Genomic DNA, 23,732 nt, shown 5'->3' on the forward strand with positions numbered 1-23,732 from the left:
CTGAAGCATTTGCTGTAGAAGGTCTGGAGGAGGATCAGTGTTGATGGGATCCATGCCGGGCTTGGCGGGCCTACCAGCAGAAGTCATCATCCCAGAAGGTAAGGCCATGAAGTCCCCGTGTCCCTTCAGCATCAGCTCCCCCTCCTCAGCCATCTCCTCCAGGGCTTGGTTGATCTCTTCGAAGTGCAGCAGCAGCCCAGACATCATGGGCTGCAGGGACAGGTGGGTCTGGGCGGCCTGGTCCAGAAGGCCCAGCAGGGTTTCATACTTACAAATATTTGGATTCAGAAAGGCGTAGGCTGCCTGGTGAGCCCTGATCATGTGTGGAGGAAAGTCCACCTTTGTGCGGACAATCGAGGACTTTCTCTTCTTTTCAGCAGACCTTTTCTTTCCTTTGTTTTTCTTGCGTTTCTCCATCTTTTTGAGCTGATCTGTGTGTAGCAAATCGACCACCGTTTCTTGTGGCAAAGCATTATCTTCTGTTTGTTGTATATCCTCTGGAATTTGGGCGGCTGTAGTTTCTTCTGGAAGCTCTTCAGTTGGAAGTGGAGGCTCCGTTTCTTTCTTGTCACTTTGTAGACATTTGTTCTGCTCTTCTGAGGGTTTGCAGTGGTCATGGTGGAGTCCTTCAGCTGCCACAGCGGGAGCTCCCTCTGGCTTCGAGAACAGTTTACCTTTGGACGGAGCGCAGCCCATGTTGCCAAACAAAACCTCAGGTCAAGAACTGGAACACAAATTGAAAAGCCAAAGGTACAAGGTCTCCTAGCATCCCAAAGAAATGGATTTGTTTTTGCAATAGTCACTGCAACTGCTGGTCTCCATGTATTGATTGCCTGAGGCGAAGGTACGATGGCCACCGAGCGAATCTGGAACCGAGTGAATTCGAGTTCAGAAGATAAGACGGATAGAGAAGATCTCTCTCTCTCTCTCTCTCTCTCGCTCTCTCTCTCTCTCTCTCTCCCCTTCCTTCAGTATGCACAGATGGTGAGTGCATCACCATGTGCGCGCGCACACACACACACACACACACACACACACACACACACACACACACACACACACACACACACACACACACACGCACACACACACAGCCTTTCCAGAATTTCACTGTAAGACTTTAAGCTCATCAGGTTAATCAGCACCAGCCGGTCAGGTGGTCAGGTGATGAGCCGGTCAGGTGTTTTTGGCTTCACTCACTAGTGAGGTGAACTCGTCAACAACTCATCATCTTCCTTTGGTAAATAAAGAACATTAAAAAAAACCCTCATAATAGATCAAAATTCAAAAATGTACATGTTTTTTTAAACAGGTGGGATTAAGACATCATCAATGTCAATTATGTAATGAGGATGTATATAGAAAGCTCTGACGGAATGAAAATAAATAATTGATAAAAGAGATAGTATTGTGAGAATAGAATAGAATAGAATAGAATAGAATAGAATATAACTTTATTTATATTGCACCATTCACAGACTTGAGTCAAAAACAGAAAAAATAATTCAGAGAAAAGCATACATAGAAAGTAAAATTGAGACGCTGCAGGTCAGAGGCCTGCCTAAATACATGTTTTTCACTGCTTCATAAAAGTACCGCACCAGATCTGAGCTGAAGGGGAAGACGTTCAAGCCAACAGTCACAGTCACCTCGGGTTCTGAGCTTCGTCTGGGAAGCTGCAAGCATGGTCTGTTGTTCAGAGTCTCTGTTTGGGGCAAATGGCTTAAGGAGGTTGGAAATAAAACAACATGTTTAACCATTTTAAAAGTTAGTATTAGGGTTTTTAAAATGAACACAGAAGGTAATGCAGCCATAGGAGGGAGGAGAGGATGGAGTGATGCAGGCTTTCAGGTTCTCCCTGTTAAAAGACGAGACGCCGCATTTTACACAGTTTCAAGGCGGTTTAAAGAACTGGTCAAACTGATGTTACAGTAGTCTAAAGGAGAAGAAATAGAAAGATGTTAATGTTGTCTAACGGAGAAGAGATAGAAGGATGTTACAGTAGTCTAAATGAGAAGAAAAAGTGAAAGAGGGATAAAAGCAGTAAAAAGGACTTTACGTTCGTTTTACTTTATGTTGCTCAGGTGTAAAAAGCAGAATACAGTGATCCGCAGTGTCAACAGCAGAGCTGAGGTCCAGAAGTACCAGTTCGCAGTATTTCCATCATCCGCTGCCATCAGGAGGTCATGTGACTTCAGTCAGAGCAGATTGTGAGCAGAGCAGTTTATAAAAGCCAGATTAGAACAGGAGGTACAGATCACCTACGTCTGGAGCAGATGGAAGCTGCATGGCTACAACTTTCTCCAGTATTTTAGAGACAAAAGGAAGTTTGGAGATTTGGTCCAGATTGTTTTATTCAGCAGAGGCTGAGATTATCGCTGCTTCCCAAGTACAGGGACAGAGACTGTTTATAGGGAGAGATATTTTTACATGAACAATGTAGAGACCAATTGAATTAAAAACATTAAAAATGAGGATGGAGTGGGAAAATTAAAGTGGCCATACGAAGGTGTCATTTTGATAATCAGACCTGTAAGTTTCTCCAAGGAGTCGGTGGAAAAAAAAGACTTTCATTCTGAGATGTTGGAGCAGCTGTAGGAGGCTGGTGAGGTCACTGGGGGATTTTGGCTCTCATTTCACTGACATTATCCACAAACTATTTAAAAAAAAACAATTGCACTCAGTGTGAGAGGAAACAGGTGCTTTTGGAGGGGAAGGAGAGACTGTCGCATTTATGGTATTAAAAAGAACTTTCACATTCCTTTTGTCAACAGAAATTAGATTGGCGATGCTGTGTTCCAGTGATAGTTCTTCAAGATGCAGCTGGTAGACCTGTAGAGTTCAGTCTAAGGGGTAGGGCTGCAGTCTGATGGGCGGGGTTATAGTGAAAGGGGTGGAGTTACAGTCGGATGGGCGGGGCTATAGTGTCCGGGGCGGGGCTGCAGTCTGGTGGGCGGGGCTATAGTGTCAGGGGCAGGGTTGCAGTCTGGGGTTTCCGTCTGATGGGTGGGGCAGCAGTCTGATGGGCGGGGTTATAGTGAAAGGGACTGGGGCGGGGCTGCAGAGTTCATTTAAAGAGGTATATTCACAATACCTCTGCTAAGGTTCAGGGAGGAACGAAAAGTCCAGGTTTACCTTAATGAATCTATAAAACCTTCTGTAGGATTCCTCCTAAAAATGTTCCTGCACCTGCACTGGACTGAGGAATGCCATATTAGGAAACACCCCTTCTATTTTCTAATATTTTGGGGTATTAATGTTGATACATCCCAACCAGTAGATTGTGCTCGAAGTGCACCTTGGAGAATATAGCGGGACAACACGCAGCCCAGCTTCAGAAATAAACCTTTCCAAATGTTTTCCATGTTTTTATCGAAGGCTTTGAGAAAATCGTAACTGTGTTAGAGTGTTCTGTGTAAATTTAAGTGGTTCATTCCTCTGCTTCTGGTCATTGATGTTCATGCAGTTTCTCTCTGGGAATTTAGCGGCCATGTGGAGGTGCTCCCTCTTTTATGTGACAGACCTGCCTGACTGCGTATATAGTACCAAATTAATGTATAAGTTTATGTTTATTACTTCATACAATGATGCATATTCTATTTACTTGTAATGGTTTATTGTATTGCCAATTAAGACTTTGAGTATTTTTTTTGGATCTTATTCTACCACTTTTTACTCTGTATTTGTTTCTGTATTCATGATTGTTTATTATTTTATTAGTTCATGGTTTGAGAGGATGAGATAATTGCTGTGGCCACCTTCAGGCCACACAGTCTGATTTTAGCTGTGGGCCACTTGCTACCGCCCAGCTTCCCCGACGGCTGGCACCGGTAACACACCCGAAAGGTGAAAATGGCATTCGGCAAAATAAAAAGGATTTATAAAAGCGTGTGTACACACATCTGCATGCACCTTCCTGATATGGATCTCAGTCCACCAGGGCCCGGTTGTTCTAAAGTGGGTTATTGTTTAACCAGCCATTACACACATTTAACCGACCGTTAACTTTAACAGCAATCAATCAATCAATCAATCAACTTTATTTATAAAGCGCTTTTAAGCAGCCGCGGCTGAAACAAAGTGCTGTACATTGTAAATAAAAATATAAGTCGCAAAATTAAAACATTAAAACAATAAAAACAAAAAGATGTTAAAACAATAAACAAAACATAATAGGTTAAAACAATAAAAAACAACAATGTCAAAAACAAAACAAAAACGAAGGCACTAAAACCAGACCAGAGTCTCACGCTGAGGTAAAAGCCAAAGAATAAAAATGGGTTTTAAGAGTTATAAACATGGACAGTGAGGGGGCTTGTCTAACAGGGAGGGGGAGGGCATTCCAGAGGTTAGGACCGGCAATGGAAAAGGCTCTTTCCCCTCTGAGCTTCCGTTTGGACCACTGTAGCACTGTTATCTTGTTCAAAACCGGGTTCACTTTAACCATCTTGACGTTAAAGTTGATGCACCACCGGACCTCTGCTAACTAGTGATGGTTACCTCTCACCATGACGTTCACTGGCAGCGCTGCGTTCATGATGCCAGTTCAACAATAGGATAGAGTACCGTGGACTTAACTTTGATGTAAGTCAATACTGTAATGAAGAGTTACGCCTCTATGGAGCTCCGGCGTGGCCATAGGGGGAAAAAAAAAAAAATATATATATATATCATGTTTGCTGGTGTTTTCTAACTAAAGCATGTGAAATACAGATGTGTTAAACTCTCCTGGGTCCAAAAAGAGAGGATCTAAGTCTCAGTCACTCCGAATCATGTATTCCCTCTTTACCATAAATAAATGAGGCAAGGGGCTTATTTTTCAACATTTGGGCATTACATAGTGAATTTCTGCCTTTCCATGGTCTCGACTGTCGTAATGGGAACCGTATACACCAACAGAGGCCAGAGCACCTGGGGTCAAATGGAGTGTTGGTAGATCCAGGCCTTGAACCTCCCTGGAAGACCTGATCCATCAACCTGTCTCAGTTGGCTGAGTCAGGTTGATGGATCAGGTCTTCCAGACCTCAGTTCTTTGCAGGTCTTTTTGATGGAAGCGGAATCTTTGAAGCTGCTCTGTGATGGAGAGATGATGACTCTGTGGTAGAGGAATGGTGACTGTGATGGAGGGATGGAGAGATGATGACTGTCAAACTGATCATTGTGACAGAGTGAATCCAAGGAAAACAATTACTTAAATTCAACTCGTAATGAAACAAAAGTCGTTCAGCTTCATTTTAATGTTTCAACCTGCAGATTGCTTGTACAGAAACTTCACACCTTTACTTTCCGCTTTAATCACTCCTCCAGAGTTTACAATCAGCCGTCCATCAATGAGATCATGTCCTGACCTCTGATCAATACGTCACGTTATAGAAATCAAAAGTAAAACAGCTCATCCGCAGTTCCAGTCTCCAGTGTTATGAGACAGCTTATCTCCAGTTTCTTCAGTGTCATGAGTAGGCCTGGGCAATAAACTGAAAATTTACTGACACTGAAAATGACAGATGTCATTTTGCCTATGTCAGTATATCCAGTGTTTAAAAGAAAGGTTGGTTTAGAGTGTATGTAGTGAAAAGTTATTTTACACACAAAACATGTAAGTTCTTCCAGGAGAATTAGGTTAGAAGGTCTTTTTTCATATCGCTGTGGAGAAATCCCATGTTTTCAGGAGCAAAACAGACGAAGTCATGGTATAATCTGGTCTCAGTCTTTCTCATTTCAAGTCATCTGTGCTCTTAACTTAAGTACTTAATTTGTAATTTCTTCATTTATTTTCATACAGTGTAGTTTTACAGTCCTTTAAAGTGGCAATAAATAGTTATACTATCAATATAACTGCTACATCTAGTGGACAAACTTTTTATTTGCGTGCAGGAGGGCAGTAGAGTCGTTATCGTTCATTCATCGTCATCGAGGTGAACTGATCAATATTGATTTGAGGCCATATTGCCCAGCCCTAGTCATGAGACAGCTTGTCTCCAGGATTAAGACAGTTTGTCTCCCGTGTTAAAACGAAAACACTTCAGAATAAAAGTTCGTCACTGATTCCGTTGAGAATTAAAAATCGTCCACATTATGGCTGTTTGTTCCATTAATTCACTCAGTGGGATTCAATAACTTTACATTAGATTAATTTACATTATTTTGCAGATTTATAACGTCACCAGCTTACACACACACACACACACACACACACACACACACACACACACACACACACACACACACACACACACACACACACACACACACACACACACACACACACACACACACACAGCGGCTTCGTCACGGCCCCCCCAGCCTGCCGGGCAGCCCCGGGGGTTTAAGCGAGGGGGGGATCGGCAGGTCGTGCAGACTGTCCGGGAAGCCGGAGGGCCGCAGCTGCTGCAGGATGGTCTGCATGGCGCGGAGCAGCAGCGGGGGCGGGTTCTTCCCGGTCAGGTACCCGTACGTGTCCTCCCCGAGCAGTGGGCTCCAGAGCTCCGGCTCCCGGTCCAGAGCCGCCCTCATGTGGCGGCCCAGCCTGGGTCTGTACAGGAGCAGGTTGTCCAGGCACTGCCGCCGCTCCGCCCCGGCCGCCGACCCGGAGTCCCGGAGCTTCTCCAACGTCACGTCCAGCGGCGTCAGGCCGCCGAGGTCCTCGGCCAGGGGAGACGCTCCGTTCCCCAGCAGCATGAGCACCGACTCGGGCCGGCACAGCTCGCAGGCCAGGTGCAGCGGCGTCCTCCAGCCCGCTCGGTCCGCGGGGGGCGCGCCCGGCACCCGGTGGCTCTCCTGCAGGATCAGGCCCAGGATGTAGCGCCGGTCGTAGCGGACCGCCATGGCCAGGTGCGGGGCGGAGGACGGGCAGCAGCAGAAGCGCTCCCCGGGCTTTGCCAGCGCCTCGTCCGGGTAGCGGGTGAGCAGGAACTGCGCGTACGCCTGGTGGTCGTGCACGATGGCGTAAAGCAGCGCCTCCGATGGGCTGTACATCTTCAGGGTGGCGTCCTCCTCCCGGTAGAACACCTCCATCGTCCGCATGTCCTCCAGCATCCACACCGGCTTCAGGTCTCGCACTGCCCGGTAGAAGAGCAGCGAGAAGGACCGGTGCTTGTCCGCGCTCCGAGCCGCGGAGCAGCCGGTGACAGAGGCCATGGCGAGCGGCTCCTTTGAGGCCCTCAGCGGTGTGTCGCTGCGGCCGGCATCGCTCGACAGTCGGTCCGGGAGCAGCGGCGGAGGGACACGCGAGAGGCCGGTGGAGCGGGAGAAGAGGCCGGCGTGCAGGTGAAAGTCATCGGGGAAACGCTCTCCGCTGCGCCGCTCTGGGGCTGCGGGTCCCTGCAGTGTGCCGCCAGCGCGCATGTGCAGTGTGCTGCACACGCAACTTTATTGACAAGAACATTTCTGCAGCGCAGTGCGCGTGACTCATCTGCGGGAAATACAGATTACAGCGCAGTTCTCTGCGCAGACTCAGTCCTCCGCTTTTGACCTTCACATTGTTCCACCAATAGCATACAATGTCTACAGACACGACCCCCAATCACCATCCAACCACCATCCAACTACCGTCCAACAACCATCCAACCATCGTCCAACACCATCCAACAGCCATATAATCATCGCCCAACCATCATCCAACCACCATCCAACTACCGTCCAACATCATCCAACAGCCATCCAACCAGCGTCCAACCAGCATCCAACCACCAGCCAACTACCATCCAACCACCACCCAACTACCATCCAACCATCATCCAACAACCATCTAACCATCATCCAACCACCATCAAACTACCTTCCAACCATCATCCAACCACCATCAAACTACCTTCCAAACATCATCCAACCACCATCCAACCATCATCCAACCATCATCCAACCATCTTCCAACTACAGTCTATCCATCATCCAACCACTATCCAACAACCATCCAACCATCATCCAACCACTATCCAACCAAAATCCACCCACCATCCAACCAAAGTTGAACCAGAATCCAATCAAAGTCTAACCAGAATCCAACCACCATCCAACCAAAATTGAACCATCAGCTCCCATTCAACGAGAATCCAACCATTAAACCATCGTGCAACAGCCATCCACCCACCATCCAAACAAATTCCAACCACCATCCACCCAAAATCCAAACACCATCAAGCCACCGTCCAACCATCATTCAACCACTATACAACATCAAACCACCATCCGACTACCATCCAACCACAGACCACCATCAAACCAGAATCAAGCCACCATCCAACCAGAATCAAAGCACCAAACACTATCCACTCAGAATCCAACCACCATCCAACCACTATCCAACCAGAGCCCACCATCAATCCAGAATCAAACTCCCATCCAACCCATCAAACCATCATTCAACCACCATCCAATCAGAATCCAACATTGTCCAACCACCATCCAACTAGAATCAGTCAACCACCATTAAACCAGACTCAAACCACCACCCAAGCAACCTACCAACCAACCAACCAACCAACCACTGTTCAACCATTATCCAGCTACTATCTAACCACCAGCCACCATCCACCCAGAATCCAACCACCATTAAACAATCATCCAACCACAATCAAACCATCCACCCATCAAATATCCAACATAATCCAACCACCATTCAGCCAGAATCAGACCACCATCCCACCATCATCCAATCATTGTCAAGCACCATCCAACCAAAATCCAACCATCACTTATTTGCCATCCAACCACTGTCCAAACACTATCCAACCACCAACAATCAAACCACCATCCAACCAGAATCCAATCACTATCCAACCAGAATCCAACCATCATCCATCTGCCATTCCACCACAATCCAACCACGACACAACCAGACTCCAACCACCATTATCCAACGGTCATCCAACCACCACCCCACCATCATCCAATCACTGTCCAACCATCCGCCAACCACCATCCAACCACCATTCAACCAGAATTCAATTACCATCCCACCATTATCCAATCGTCATCCAACCACCATTCAACTCACCATGGTGGTTAGATGATACTTGTTTACGGCATCTTATGACCACAACATACTACATGTTAATGAATACTGAAATCTGATGATGTACAAAAACTAAATATGCGTCAAAGTCAATTACATAACTATATTTTGAAGTATCCAAGACTGTGATAATGTGTAATACATTTTTTGTCTCTGATTCTATTTAAAATAGGTATATTTGTGTTTGTCACCTCCCAAAATCAGAGAACTCATCTTCTAAATTGGCATTTAATGCATTAATTAAAAAAAAAAAAAAAAATATTAGGTAGTTTTTATCAGGACTGATATTTATTGTCAGATTTATGCAAAAGAAGGTTGAAAAATTATCCTTCTGATATTTTTACAGCTGTTACAGCCACTAATGCCAACAAAGGGAATTGTTTTTTGAACGCTTCAAAAGGGTTAATCTTGAATCGTTCTCCGACAATACGCATAAGTTTATTTAATCCTGAATCGTTCTCCGATATCTGGAGGGTTATTTATTTATCAGTTTATTCATCCCTCACTAACTCGTCACTGTTTGTGCATCCCTCACTCACTGATCACTGTTTGTTCATCCCTCACTCACTAATCACTATTTATTCATCCCTCACTAACTAATCACTGTTTGTTCATCCCTCACTAACTAATCACTGTTTGTTCATCCCTCACTAACTAATCACTGTTTATTCATCCCTCACTAACTAATCACTGTTTATTCATCCCCCACTAACTAATCACTGTTTATTCATCCCTCACTAAATAACCACTGTTTATTCATCCCTCACTAACTAATCAGTTTATTCATCCCTCACTAACTAATCACTGTTTATTCATCCCTCACTAACTAATCACTGTTTATTCATCCCACACTCACTAATCACTGTTTATTCATCCCTCACTAACTAATCACTGTTTATTCATCCCTCACTAACTAATCACTGTTTATTCATCCCTCACTAACTAATCACTGTTTATTCATCCCTCACTAACTAATCACTGTTTATTCATCCCACACTAACTAATCACTGTTTATTCATCCCTCACTAACTAATCACTGTTTATTCATCCCACACTCACTAATCACTGTTTATTCATCTCTCACTAACTAATCACTGTTTATTCATCCCACACTCACTAATCACTGTTTATTCATCTCTCACTAACTAATCACTGTTTATTCATCCCACACTCACTAATCACTATTTACTCATCCCTCACTCACTAATCACTCCTCACATCAGCGTCTTTCACTCTCCCTCTCATATGTCGCTCACTCTCACTCGATTGGAGTCACTGGTTAGTTGTTCACCAGTTCGTTGGTTTGACCAGCTGGTTTAAAGAGGCAGTGTGGTAATTATAATTCTGAAGAAGCCAGAATCTCTCAGAGCCAGGAAAAAAGACAGAATCAGTGATTTCTACTGGAGAGTGGAATTTGTTGAATCCTAATGAAGGTAGTTGGAGAGTCTGAAGTATAAAAACAAGAACAAGTTTACATATTTCATCCTTTTAAGCTTGTTTTTTTTTTCTTGATTATTTGAAGCCTCATATCATCCGTGCTTTGTTTATTACAAGTGAAGTATGATTCATTTTCGGATACTTTTCTTGCTTTAAGACCAACTGTAGTGTTACGGAGAAATCTGCTGCTTTATCAAAGTCTTCACAATCAATGACTGGTCAGCAGGACCTTTGACTTATAGGTCGAATGTGATGTGGTAGTTTAGTGTATATTAATGATACGCAGATATTAAATTGAATAAGATGCAACGTCTGCTGGTTGTCCAACTCATCTGTTTGTAGTTTGTACGTGATGAGCTGGTTTTCACCAGTAACATGCCACACTGAATCTGGACCACTGCACCGACCAATCAGAAGAAACAAGAAGAAGAAGAACTGCTGAGGAGACTGAACACTACCACCCAATGTACAACAGTGGTACTGCTTCAATCTGCCACGATTTCTCTTTAAACCAAGAAGCAATGTTTTCTTCTTCTTCTGAGGATGTTTACCGAGTCTGTTTCTTCCACAACATATTTGCTGTTTGGTTGCTAAATAAACTAGTCTTACAACATATCACATGTCAAAATGTAGTATTAAGTAGTCCACAGTTTAGTATTTAATCGTCCACAATGTAGTATATAGTCGTCCACAATGCATTACAATGCCCTACTTAAGGTGTATTTTTTCAAAAATGTTCAAGGGTAGGCCCCAATTAGTATATCTAATTCTACTGTATGTACTATGTGTGCTATGGGTAGATGACATTTGACTGTACGACGGCGCCAAGCGATACACACCTAAAATCTGATGTCAGTTTTACGGTGTGGGAGCAGCAGCTGCACATCCCACAGCTGGACTTGATCATTTAACTTCTCTTTTCTGAATCTCTTCTGTTGCTCACGTTTGTCGCCCTGATGACTGACGGTCACGTCTTGATGTGGTTGAGTCAGACCTCCGTCCAATCACTGCAAAGCAAACTCAGGCATAAACAAGAGGTTTCCAGCAGGTCTTCTCAACTGCAGTGAAGCTCAGCCTGAAGCTCTGAATCAGCGCCACGAGGAAGTACTTTGCACCTGATGAAGAAGTACTGCTGTGAAGCTGGAAGGTCATGAACCAGCAGTAGCAGAGAGGCCTTCAGGGACCCAGCAGTGACCAGCAGTGGTGTTTCAAAGTGCAGGAAGCAGGACGAGCTGCTCGGACATCTGGTCCTGTATCTCCAACAGTCCAGCCAGGATCCTCCTCCAAGACCAGCAGCAGCTGCTTCTTTTATTGCTGGTAGAACAAAGGCATCACGCCATCTTGTGGTCACAAGTGGTACAACAAGAGAAGATATCACAAGGCCAGGGGGGTTTAACGACGCATAGCATGTAAGCATGGCACTTCTGTATTGATTGCATTGGTTTATTCATGTTATTTGTGAAGAAGGATTAAAATGAGATGTGGAGAAACGGAGCCAGCTCAGACGAGGCCTCCCCAAAGAGCACTTATTGAGCAGTTTGTCTTTACTCTAACAAATGAGTTGCGATATTAAACCAGAATCATTCCCTTAACCTGGCATTAGATGATCATTTGTTCTTTAGGAGCTACACCAAAACACTGGATCTTTAAAATAAATTAACAATAAATCTCATTTAAAAAAACACATATTATGCTACTGAAGCTACCAAATATAATGTACACAAACTAAACAGGCCTTTTTTTCCCACACAACACACCAGCTCCTCTTGTCATTTGGCATTTTATAGACAATGTAATACAACCATGGGTTTAAGAATCTATGCATTTACATAACATTTGATACAATTTGCACACAATCATTGAGTGACTCCTCAAATATATAATCTGTATAGAAAGTAAACATATTCACAAATAACCTGGTTATAATGCTTTTTTTTCTTTTCCCTTAAACCTTTACGGATTGAAGTGTCATCTGTTTATTCCCATTCAGTCAGGACAGGCTGACGCGTGTCAGTGACTGAAGTCAGGACGGAGTTCCAGGTGAAGGTCTGGTCCTGCCTCGTCTGGGATGAAGGCACCGACCAGCGATGAATAAACTGTGTTCTGAAGAGCAACATAAAAAGTATAAAACTTTGATTTCATCACATACTTTGAATTTTACACAATGAAACAGTGTTCCATGGATATCGGGTTCATTTCTGTCACACGGAGCCTTTTTGTTTTCAGGCCCTCCGACCAAACAGCCGTTCCACTGCAGGTCGGTACCAATCCAGACATTCCCTTTACATTAGCCTGGAACTGTGGGGGTGGGGGTGGTGGTGGGGAGGGGGGGGTCATGCAGGACAGAAAACTCTGCTTTTAAAAGCTGGCAGTGTTTCAGTTCCTGTAGTAGTACTCTCCACCACCCAGTCCAGAGTCTTCTCCAGACGGTACTGTCCACCACCCAGTCCAGAGTCTTCTCCAGACAGTACTCTTCACCACCCTGTCCAGAGTCTTCTCCAGACGGTACTCTCCACCACCCTGTCCAGAGTCTTCTCCAGACAGTACTCTCCACCACCCTGTCCAGAGTCCTCTCCAGACGGTACTCTCCACCACCCAGTCCAGAGTCTTCTCGAGACGGTACTCTCCACCACCCTGTCCAGAGTCTTCTCGAGACGGTACTCTCCATCGCCCAGTCCAGAGACTTCTCTAGACGGTGCTCTCCACCACCCAGTCCAGAGATTTCTCCAGACAGTACTCTCCACCACCCTGTCCAGAGTCTTCTCTAGACGGTACTCTCCACAGCCCAGTCCAGAGTCTTCTCGAGACGGTGCTCTCCACCACCCAGTCCAGAGATTTCTCCAGACAGTACTCTCCACCACCCAGTCCAGAGACTTCTCTAGACGGTACTCTCTACCGCCCAGTCCAGAGTCTTCTTGAGACGGTACTCTTCACCTCCTGGTCCAGAGTCTTCTCCAGACGGTACTCACTACCGCCCAATCCAGAGTCTTCTCTAGACGGTACTCTCCACCACCCAGTCAGTGCTGTCCAGAGTCCCCTTGCTGCTACCAGTGTCCCCATCCTCCTCACACTGCTGCAGCATGCCGTTGACCGACAGGCTTCTCTTAGTCCAGATGCTGCTGAACCTTCGAGGTTTGCTGTAAAGTTGAGAGGCGCCGGCGCCCCTCACAACTCCCACGTCGAAGGACTGGCTCCTTTTTGGCTTGGAGTCCAGCATGAGGAGTCGGCTGAGGCCGGAGTCCAGCGTCCGGCCCAGCAGTGGCTGCCTGTCCGTGTGGGGCTTCGCTGACGCTGCTGCAGCTGTTGTCGGGCCACCGGGGGCCATTGCGTTGCAGCGCTGACCCCCCTTGAGCTCCATTGAAGCGAAGGCTCCAAGGAGGTGATCCAGGTTGGGCCGGTTCTTAGAATGAGCCGACTTCCAAATGTTGGCAAGAGTGCTGTTGGGGCTATACGAGACCCCGTCTGCCGTGGATCCCGAGGAATCGGACGAGGACGTGAGGCTACTCTGAAGAGAGCCACACTTGAACTCCACAACCTCGTCCTGCAGAGTCACCTTGGCCTCGACCTTGGCCTCAGGCCAAGGCTGAGACGGAGGCACGAGGAGCCCGTTCTGCCCGAGCCGGCCGCCGTTGGTTTGAGAGTGCGTGTCGCTGACGTTGATCAACTTCCCCACAGGAGACTCGACATCTGCAGCTTTGTAACGCACCATGAGGATGACGATGAAGACCAGCAGGGTGGCCACGATGATGCCCCCCACCACCAGGATCATGGAGCCCCCCAGCAGCTGGCTGGGCAACGACTGACAGAGGGGGTAGTCGTCCTCGGTGAAGAAGTGAGTGCAGCCCACCACATTGGTGGCGGTGAGCGTGGTGGCAGTGTCATCCCAGGCAGCCAGAACACACAGGTCATAGCGTGACCCCGACACCAGGTTGGTCACCAGGAAGGTTTTGCTGGAGGCCGGAATCATCCTGGTGAAACAGACAGAGAGGCATTAATGATAAAACCATGACGTGAAGGCTGCAGCGGCTGACAGTCAGCCATTACTTTATCACAGGACACGACGACCCACAATTCCTCATGTCTGCATCCAAACCAGCTCACAAGTGTTTGGAAAAACTCTGGTGGACAAAGGAAAACCTCCTTAACAAAACCACTTCCTCTTCGATAAATGTTTCAAAGCTCATTGAATTTGGTCAAGTGGACTTGATCGATCAATCAATCAATCCATCCGTGCCAGACTGTCTGTCTGTACTGATATGAACACTTGAATATGCCAGAAATATTTATTTTCTCCAGCATGGATTTCTACTCTTCATGTTCAGAGTGGCATATGAGAGATTAATCATTCAATTGTTAAATTGCCTCCGCCATCACAGTACTCCACCCCGTTGCCACAGTACTCCACACTATCACAATAATCTCCTTTATCACAAGACTCCAAATGTTATTACAATACTCTCCAGTGTTATCACATGTCTGCCTTTCAAGTTGTCATCAGAGCTAATTAATATAAATCCATAAGAACAGAGGGTAAGGCCAGACGAAACCTGTGTCTGTGGTCACTGTGGGGAGACAGTCTGTGGTTCTTTGCTCACAGCGGTGTGAAGCATCATCAGACCGGTGGCAGGAAGCTGCTTTACACTCGCAGATCTGTCAGCCTTAATTTTCGTCAAACTCTATAAAGTCTCTCAGTTCTCACAAAGAGCTGACAAACAAATAAATCTGAACTCCAGGCTGCACCACCATTAAAGTGTGCCACAGCGCTGGAACTTTTACAGCAGCAACTGAACCCACTGGTGCTTCGATCAAGTGACAATTTTTCATCAGCACACTTAAAGCAACTTGGAATTCACATGAAATTTCTCCACTTCTTATAACTTCTCATATTGAGCTTTGCTCGTCACCCAGCAAAAAGCGGAGTGTTGTGATGTTCCACTAAAGGCTGTTTTATGCTTGATGCGTCTGCGAGCTCCGCACGGTTTTGTGCAGACGAATTACATAATTTCAGTAGCCACATCCCTCCATGCGTACAAATTACACCATTCCAGTAGTCATGCCCTTCCGTGTGGCCCTCTTCACGCAGACGTCACCGCTCCCTGCACCTCCAAATGTTTCGGCTTAGATGGACGGAGCCGTTCAGAAAATAAGAGGAGGAGGACAGAAGACTTGGTTATAATGACACAACAAGCATAAAGCTGCGCATCCACACTGGAAACACAAGATTTGACTAATAGATGCCGATTTGCTGCAGTGTCAGACTTCAACTGAGAGAAACTTTAATCCTAAATAATAGTTGAATGCCTCGCTCTCCAGTGTAGGATCAACTGCTGGTGTAGAAGAGAGGAAATCTACTTCTTCGGCACTAATTTAATACTGCGGTGGAAGTGTCATGTGTTTGCGGTGCACTGCCCCCTGCAGTTTGGGATTGGGAGCCACACTGAGTATAAATGGCACACATGTTCTCTCATGCTGATTCTGCACGTCATGCCCCTGTGTCAAGCACAAAACAGCCTTAACAGTCTGACGTCCCTGAGCGTGACGGCAAAACACATTACACATTGCTTCTCCCTTGTTGCAGGTTTACCTTTGGAATATAGTAATTAATAGCCCACATCAACTCCTTGACTCTTCCAGTCGTTCCTTCTGTCTAGTAAAATGTGAGCTTCCTCAGCTACACTCAGCCTTCAAACAAAGTGCATGTTTCCATGACAACAGAACTACAATCTGATCGTCTGTGAAAGGGAAAAGTCCTATGAAACTGTGCACATTCACAGAAGGTAGCTGTTTACCTGTAAATGAGAACCTGGTCATCAGAGCAGTTGTACTGCAGCTGGAACATCTTCACCGTGGGTGCTGATTTGCTCACGGTCCACGTGACGAGTGCTGAAACAGCTGTGACCTCAGAAACAGACACCACCCTCTCTGGTTGGCTCTTGGGAGTCCCTTTGCTGAGTCTGGTGGTGCCTGTGATGTCAGAGAGCTGTGACTTGGGCTGGACCGGCTGGCCGGTGCCGTTGCTGAGGTGGGGGAGCTGGACGATGGACACCTCCACCAAGGCGGTGGACTCCCCTGCCACGTTGGCTGCGATACATGTGAAGGTACCGTAGTCTTTGGAAGTAGTTATGGTGATACTCAGCGTGCCATTGCCGTAAATGGCGGTTCGGGAAGTGTTGCCGAGTAGTCGGTCATCAGGTGAGATCCAATGGATGGTAGGGGAAGGGTCTCCAGAGGCCTCGCACCTCAGACTGGCTGTCTGCCCCTCCAGGACCAGCATCCTGTGGGTGTGCTGCGTGATGAGAGGCGGCTGACAAAAAAACTCCTCTTCTTTGATATTCCAAAAGTAACGACCCTTCAGGCCAGGCGGGGACGCACACGTTTCCAGGTCGTCATCCCGGTCCAGCCTACGGAGCCACAGCATCTCACAGTTACAGTGCAGTGGGTTCCCCCCCAGGCTCAGGGACAGCGGTGGAGCAAAGGGTGTAGTCAGGATCATGGAGTCCTGCGCTCGGCCAAATATGGGATCTGGGGGTAATTTCTGCAAGCGGTTTGATGTCAAGTCCAGTCTCGCCAATCTTTCCAGGTCCGTGAAGGTACCCTCTGGAATAAAGTCCAACAAGTTGTGGTCCAGACTCAGCTGGTGCAGGTTAATCATTTGTCGGACAGAGTTCCAGGGCAGAGCTCTCAGGTTGTTGTAGGACAGATCTAAATCCTCCAAGGCAGGAGCGAGGTCTTCAAAAGCCTTGTCATGGACTCGTCCCAGTTGGTTGTTGTTAACAATCAAGTGCTGCAGGTTCACCAAGCCCCGCAAATCATCAGGCCCCAGTTCTGTCAAGCGGTTGTTGTCCACGTGTAGTGAGCGCAGCGTTTCCAGGTCCCCAAAAGAGAAGGGCTGGATGTAGCTGATAGTGTTCCGAGAAAGCGTCAGGTCTACCAGGTCGGTCATGTTGGCAAAGTCCTGTTGCGTAATGCGGAGGATATAGTTTCCTCCCAGCCGGAGCTCCACCGTGCTGCGGTCGATGTCCAGAGGCACAAACAGAAGGCCTTTGGCGGGACACAGCGTCCCCAGGGACTCAGACAGATTCTGGCAGACGCAGTACTTGGGGCAGGCATGAGCAGTGGTCAGCGTGGCTCCCAGGACCAGCAGGCTGCAGATCAGGTGCTCCATGGTCCGGTCATACATATGAACCTGCCAGGAACAGAGAAACAAACACGGATTGGCTGGAAAGTCTTCAAACGTCTGATCAACATGACAATCTGAGCAGACATACGGGTACAACAGGAGTAAACATGAATCCTTCAAATACTAAAAGCATTTCGCTGCTAAATGGGATCTCTTCAGACATTTTTCATGACGCCCTCAGGAACTGAGGAGTCGCTGTTGGGAGCTGCTGCTTCTGAGAATCTGCCTCAGGGGAGAAAACGCTTCTCTGTGGACTAGTTGTTACCACCGAGTGGTTAAGGGTGAAGCACATTACACCAACACACTGAGGGTGGAGCACATTACACCAACACACTGAGGATGGTGCACATTACACCAACACAAAGAGGGCGGAACACATTACACCAACTCACTGAAGGTGGAGCACAGTACACCAACACACTGAGGGTGGAGCACATTACACCAACACAAAGAGGGTGGAACACATTACACCAACTCAGTGAAGGTGGAGCACAGTACACCAAAACACTGAGGGTGGAGCACATTACACCAGCTCACTGAGGGTGGATCACATTACACCAACACACTGAGGGTGGTGCACATTACACCAACACAAAGAGGGTGGAGCACATTACACCAAAACACTGAGGGTAGAGCACATTACACCAAAACACTGAGGGTAGAGCACATTACACCAACACACTGAAGGTGGAGCACATTACATCAACACACTGAGGGTGGAGCACATTACACCAAAACACTGAGGGTGGTGCACATTACACCAACACAAAGAGGGTGGAGCACATTACACCAACTCACTGAAGGTGGAGCACATTACACCAACACACTGAAGGTGGAGCACATTACATCAACACACTGAGGGTGGAGCACATTACACCAATACACTGAGGGTGGTGCACATTACATCAACACAAAGAGGGTGGAACACATTACACCAACTCACTGAAGGTGGAGCACAGAACATAAACACTGACAGCGGAGCACATTACACCAACACACTGAGGGTGGAGAACATTACCCCCGTGCTCCACCCTCCCCACTGGCTGTCTGTGTATCAGAGGATTGACTCCAGAATCTTCCTTCTGGTCTCCAAAGCTCTGAATGTGTTAATCTGGGGCCTAAATAATCTCAGATTGACTTGTAGAATATAAACCTCCAGACCTCTGAGGTCCTCAGGAAGAGGTTCACTGTGTTCCTACAGTGAGAAGAAACAAGGTGAAGCAGCTTTTAGTTCCTACCTCCTCACCTGTGGAACAAACTTCCTGAACACCTGATGACTGCTGACACACTCACTTCTTTTAAATCACGACTCAAAACATTCTTATTTGTACAGCCTTTCCTATAAACAATACATTTGACTAACTTTATTAAACTTATGTTATTCAATCTCTTACCTAATTTATTCTAATCTGTGTGCCGTTTTTAAATCTCTTGAACTGACCACAACCACCGACTATGGCGAGAGAGTGTATTACAAATTTAAATATTCATGTTTGTGACATTTATAATTTAATAGTAAACGTGCCAGAGAAGGTAGATTAATACTTGGGTTTCGTGTATTTAATACACAGGCTTTGCTCTTCGTACCGAACGAAAGAATTGAGGCAGTTTTACTCTTTGTACTTAATGAAAGAAGCTAAACTCCAAGTATTATTTATGGGGTTTTATTTTCCTTGTACTTACGCAGGAATCGGATCAGAGACTTCTGTCTTCTGCTTTGACTGGAGTCCCAGAAAGGTTAAAGGTCTTCTGGCTTATGCTCCTGGTGAAGCTTCATTATTTGTTTTAATGTATTTCTTTCATTTCTTTTAAAGCTTTAATGTATTTCTTTTATTAATATATTTCTGATCTTTGTAAAGTTTTTCTGTATTTCCTTATTTTCTTTTATTTCTTTGTAAAGCACTGTGAATTGCCCTGTGTTTGAATGGTGCTCTATAAATACATTTGCCTTGCCTTGCCTTGCCTTGCCTAGATCCAGTATAGACGTCTGTCTCTAATACGTCACAAAAACCTTTCTGAAGGAAATTCCTCATCACACTCATACTAACTGGTAGTTCCATCATTTTATTTTGGCGGGACATCCCCGGTTTGTTGACATCTCAGGGTCACAAACACTCCAGAAGATTCCGGAGGCTTCATGTCACAAGATCCTGTTTGTCCACTGGATCTCTCCACATCTGGATTCTCACTGGAAAAACCCTCAGCTATCAGTTTCACTACATTCTAGACTTTTCCCGTGGCTTCGAGACTCTTTCTTTGAGAAAGTCTGGAGTTTTTTCTCCCTGAATTGATCAAATGTTGATATTCTGGCTGGAGCTGCCGCCACGCCATCTTTGATATCATAGAATCTAGAAAGATTTGATAAACTGTAGTTTGAAGTGAGAGGAAATAAGAGGAGATGGTCTGGTTTTGTAGTGTGTGTGTGTGTGTGTGTGTGTGTGTGTGTGTGTGTGTGTGTGTGTGTGTGTGTGTGTGTGTGTGTGTGTGTGTGTGTGTGTGTGTGTGTACCTGCACTACACCGTCTCTCTGCCATTGAGTTGCTGTCCGTTATTACCGCTGTTGGTTCGTTACTCCACCGCTGACAGGAAGAGACGACCTGGAGAGAACAGAGTGACGATCACAGATCAGACCAGAGCAGACGATCACAGATAAGACGATCACAAATCAGACGATCACAGATCAAACGATCAGATCAAATGATCACAGATCAGACGATGATCAGATGATCTGCTCAGACGATCACTGATCAGACGATCAGATCAAACAATCACAGATCAGATGAAGACACATGCTGGATCCAATAGAACACGGAGGGTTTCTCACTTTTCAGAGTTTGCGATGCTAATCTATGTAACAGAATGTGCAGCTTTGAATCAGTTCTCAACAGCTCTGACATCACATATTAGTGAGACTGGATCAGTGTCCATTAACAATCTTAACTTGGAGAGCGACAACATGTTTCCAGTCACACACTGATGCTGATCTTCTCCCAGTCGTGTGGGGAGGTCCTTGTGTTTACGATGATGCAATCTTTCTGCTGAGTAAAAGAGCAGCAGAGAATCAAGACACCAGAGCAGTATTTATGGACAAATCGACGGACTGTAGAAAGCAGAGCTCGGGGATCACTTTTCACAGGTAAGATGGAACATAGTTATTGTTGGAATTGTACAGATATAAACTTATTGACTCAAGAACGCTATTGTACAGATAAACCAAATATTGCAGGTGTAACGGTGGGCAGCTTCTCCTTCAACTCCAAGATGCTGCAGAGCCTGAAGTGTCTTTCAGAAGGAGCCAAAAGCTTCAAACTCACAACTTTATGATGTCAGTATTTCTATTGCAAACACCTTAATGGACCAAGATGAGTAACATCTCTCCTGTTCACTGCCACTCATATCACATAGCCATGAGCAACTCCACAGAGACACGAGCAACTCCACAGCGACATGAGCAACTCCACAGCGACATGAGCAACTCCACAGGGACACGAGCAACTCCACAGAGACATGAACAACTCCACAGGACAGGCTGGACATACACACTATGTTCTAATAGCAACATTGAAAGGTTTTTCTTTTATATAGTCAGAAACCCGTCGAAGGACGACCTGGAAACCTCAACTCAGATCAAAGCCTGTTGATCAATATATTGAGGGCCACAGGATGAACTCAGATCAAAGAGTCTGCAGCATCATCTCATCAATCGAAACTTTTCTGAGAGCTGAATAAGAGCAGAGCTTTTTTTTTTTTTCAAAACCTGATTGAAATAGATCCAAGAAGTTCTTCTGCTTTCAATCTGAGTTCACTGCTTCACCAGCAGTAGAGTTCACTGGTTCACCACCAGTAGAGTTCACTGGTTCACCAGCAGTGGAGTGTCTGGGGGCGGAGCCAGTGGAGTTTTACGAGCAGAGTACCAGAGGTACTTCCTTTGTCATGATCAGTGTTGCCACAGTTACTTTAAAAAACCAATATGATTACTGATTACTAGTTACTCCTTTAAAAAACTAACTTGGTTACTTCACAGATTACCTGTTTTAAAAAGTAACTAAGTCAGATTACAAATGACTTTTTAGTTACTTCTAGGAGCGGCCGACACCACCTTCCATCGTCTGAACATAAAAATTAAAACCAGTTTTGCCACAAACTGCTGACTCCTGCCTCCTGCACCTGCTGATAGATATTTAACCTTTGACCTTCATTCTTTGTTGTATTTAATCTGATTCATGGTTTTATTATCACATTTTTACCATTTCTGGTATTTATTTACCCAGGGCTGTAGCTGTAGTCTGTTGTTGCACTATGTATTTATTAATTTGCACTTCCTGCTCTATCTGACTTTATTTGCCCTACTCCTGGACAAATCAACTCTTTGATTGATTGATTGGTTGATTGATTGATTGATTGATTGATTGATTGATTGATTTTTTTAAAAAGGGTGGGGGTTTATTGCAATGTTAAGGTTTATTGATGACAATGGTTGGCTCCAAATCTTTTGTGTCACCTGAACGCAAGGTTAGAGCAGGTTGGCCTGTGATTGGCTGAGAGCGGAGAAGGGGGCGGGTCAGGTGACTGCATGCACTGTGTGTGTATATGTGTCCCAGTTTGGAGGAGGACAGAGGAGCAGCCATTTCTGTTTAAGTCTTTACAGACAAGAAACTCGTCCTACTGGATGCTGCAATATTAATGCACAGTGAATTTGATAAATAACTTTAATATAAATACTGGTTTGGAAATAGTAACTTGTTAGATTACTGATTACTGAGTCATGTGAGAGTAAAGCGTTACTAATTGACATGTTTCCGGCATCACTGGTGATGATACACAGTCATGACATGTGCAGTTTGACTCAGGAGTCTGCCTGAGCTTCACACCCAGTGGGGGGTCCTGTTGCCACTGCAGACCCACGTATGTGTACCCTCCCCCCTTTCTGCTTAGAGGAGACTGACTTCCCCCCCATGCTCTCAGCTAGTCACCGATTGGTTGAGGCTCTCAGGATTTCATACCTTCAAATCCTCCAACCTTCATCAAAAGCATTTGGAGAGATTGTCTAAAAAGCTTTTGCTCCTGTTCGTCAATGGAGGAGGCAAGTTGCTGGAAACCGCTCACCCAGCGTTAGCATACAGCTAACACCAGAGGCCTGCATCCAAAGGCCTCAACTCCTAAACTCCTCTCCTGACCGAAAATGAGGGTCAGAGCTTTCCTCCAATGCAGAGACCAGCACCCAGCATCTGATCTCCAATCAACCAGGAAAAGCTCCACAGACATCGTCAACGTCGTATGGCTGCAGACGCAGCCAACCACAGTTAGCTGGAAGTGCTAACTGCTACAGGAGTCAGCAGCTTCCCTCCAGCCATGACAACTACTGACCTCCTTCTTCAAGACACCAAGGAAGTGGTAACAACAACTGGGCATTACATTAGATTAGTTAAACCTGATGCTATGATAGAACTGTTTAACTTTTATGAAGATGTGTTGATTCTGTTACAGTGATTGCGTTCTTTTGATAATGATATTAGGAGTAGTTATCAACCTGTAAACCAACGTTTTACAAAACAAGTCTCATTCACATCAACTCACTCTAGAAATGGTCTTCCAGCAGAGACACACAGGATGTTCCATTGTTCTCCAGCACATGGTCGAGACCCAGGACAGACTTCCTGCTCTCTGATAACCCCCATTTGAATGTAGTTTCTTGTGATCCGCCATCTTGTTTTGTAGTTCCATTACACACACTCCCTCCACCTCTCTCTCTCTCCCCACACACGCACACACACACACACACACACACACAGACACACACACACACACACACACACACACACACACACACACACACACACACACACACACACACACACACACACACACACACACACACACACACAGCTGTATATAGGTAGTTAGAGTCAGTGTTTTATTTGTTTTCCTTGTAAATAAATATAATTTTTGGAATCATACTTGCTGTTTTATTAATGAGCAAGGGTGAATGAAATGTCGACCTCTTCTGTGTCAAGAACTCCAAAATCCTTCAAGCTTTACTGTTAATTCTGGTAATTGTAATTAATTCAGGCACTAATTAAAATTCCTGATTAACTGTTTAGTA

The 23,732-nt window shown here is 45.6% G+C and overlaps 2 protein-coding genes across 2 annotated transcripts; both read right to left on the reverse strand.

Annotated features, from left to right (window-relative positions):
- Positions 1-5,245: 5,245 nt before the first annotated feature.
- LOC308143648 (ankyrin repeat domain-containing protein 9) lies at positions 5,246-7,483 on the reverse strand. Its single transcript, XM_080514530.1, has one exon. The coding sequence runs from the start codon at positions 7,342-7,344 to the stop codon at positions 6,289-6,291; it is 1,056 nt and encodes a 351-aa protein (XP_080370656.1). The 5' UTR covers positions 7,345-7,483; the 3' UTR covers positions 5,246-6,288.
- Positions 7,484-11,988: 4,505 nt separating this feature from the next.
- lrfn2b (leucine rich repeat and fibronectin type III domain containing 2b) lies at positions 11,989-20,667 on the reverse strand. Its single transcript, XM_080513800.1, has 4 exons — positions 20,571-20,667; positions 20,139-20,226; positions 16,240-17,636; positions 11,989-14,418 (listed from the first exon to the last, which is right to left on the reverse strand). The coding sequence occupies exons 3-4, from the start codon at positions 17,628-17,630 to the stop codon at positions 13,443-13,445; spliced, it is 2,367 nt and encodes a 788-aa protein (XP_080369926.1). The 5' UTR covers positions 17,631-17,636; positions 20,139-20,226; positions 20,571-20,667; the 3' UTR covers positions 11,989-13,442.
- Positions 20,668-23,732: the final 3,065 nt, after the last annotated feature.

The sequence above is a fragment of the Blennius ocellaris genome (genome assembly GCF_963422515.1).
Source record: "Blennius ocellaris genome assembly, chromosome: 18".
Lineage (NCBI taxonomy): Eukaryota > Metazoa > Chordata > Actinopteri > Blenniiformes > Blenniidae > Blennius > Blennius ocellaris.

Bases quoted from the DNA above. Each gene is read 5' to 3' on its own strand.
- LOC308143648 (XM_080514530.1), bottom strand. From the start codon at position 7,344: ATGCGCGCTGGCGGCACACTGCAGGGACCCGCAGCCCCAGAGCGGCGC.
- lrfn2b (XM_080513800.1), bottom strand. From the start codon at position 17,630: ATGTATGACCGGACCATGGAGCACCTGATCTGCAGCCTGCTGGTCCTG. The intron at 14,419-16,239 runs GTAAACAGCTAC...CTGTTTCACCAG, and splicing joins GACCAGGTTCTCATTTACAG to GATGATTCCGGCCTCCAGCA.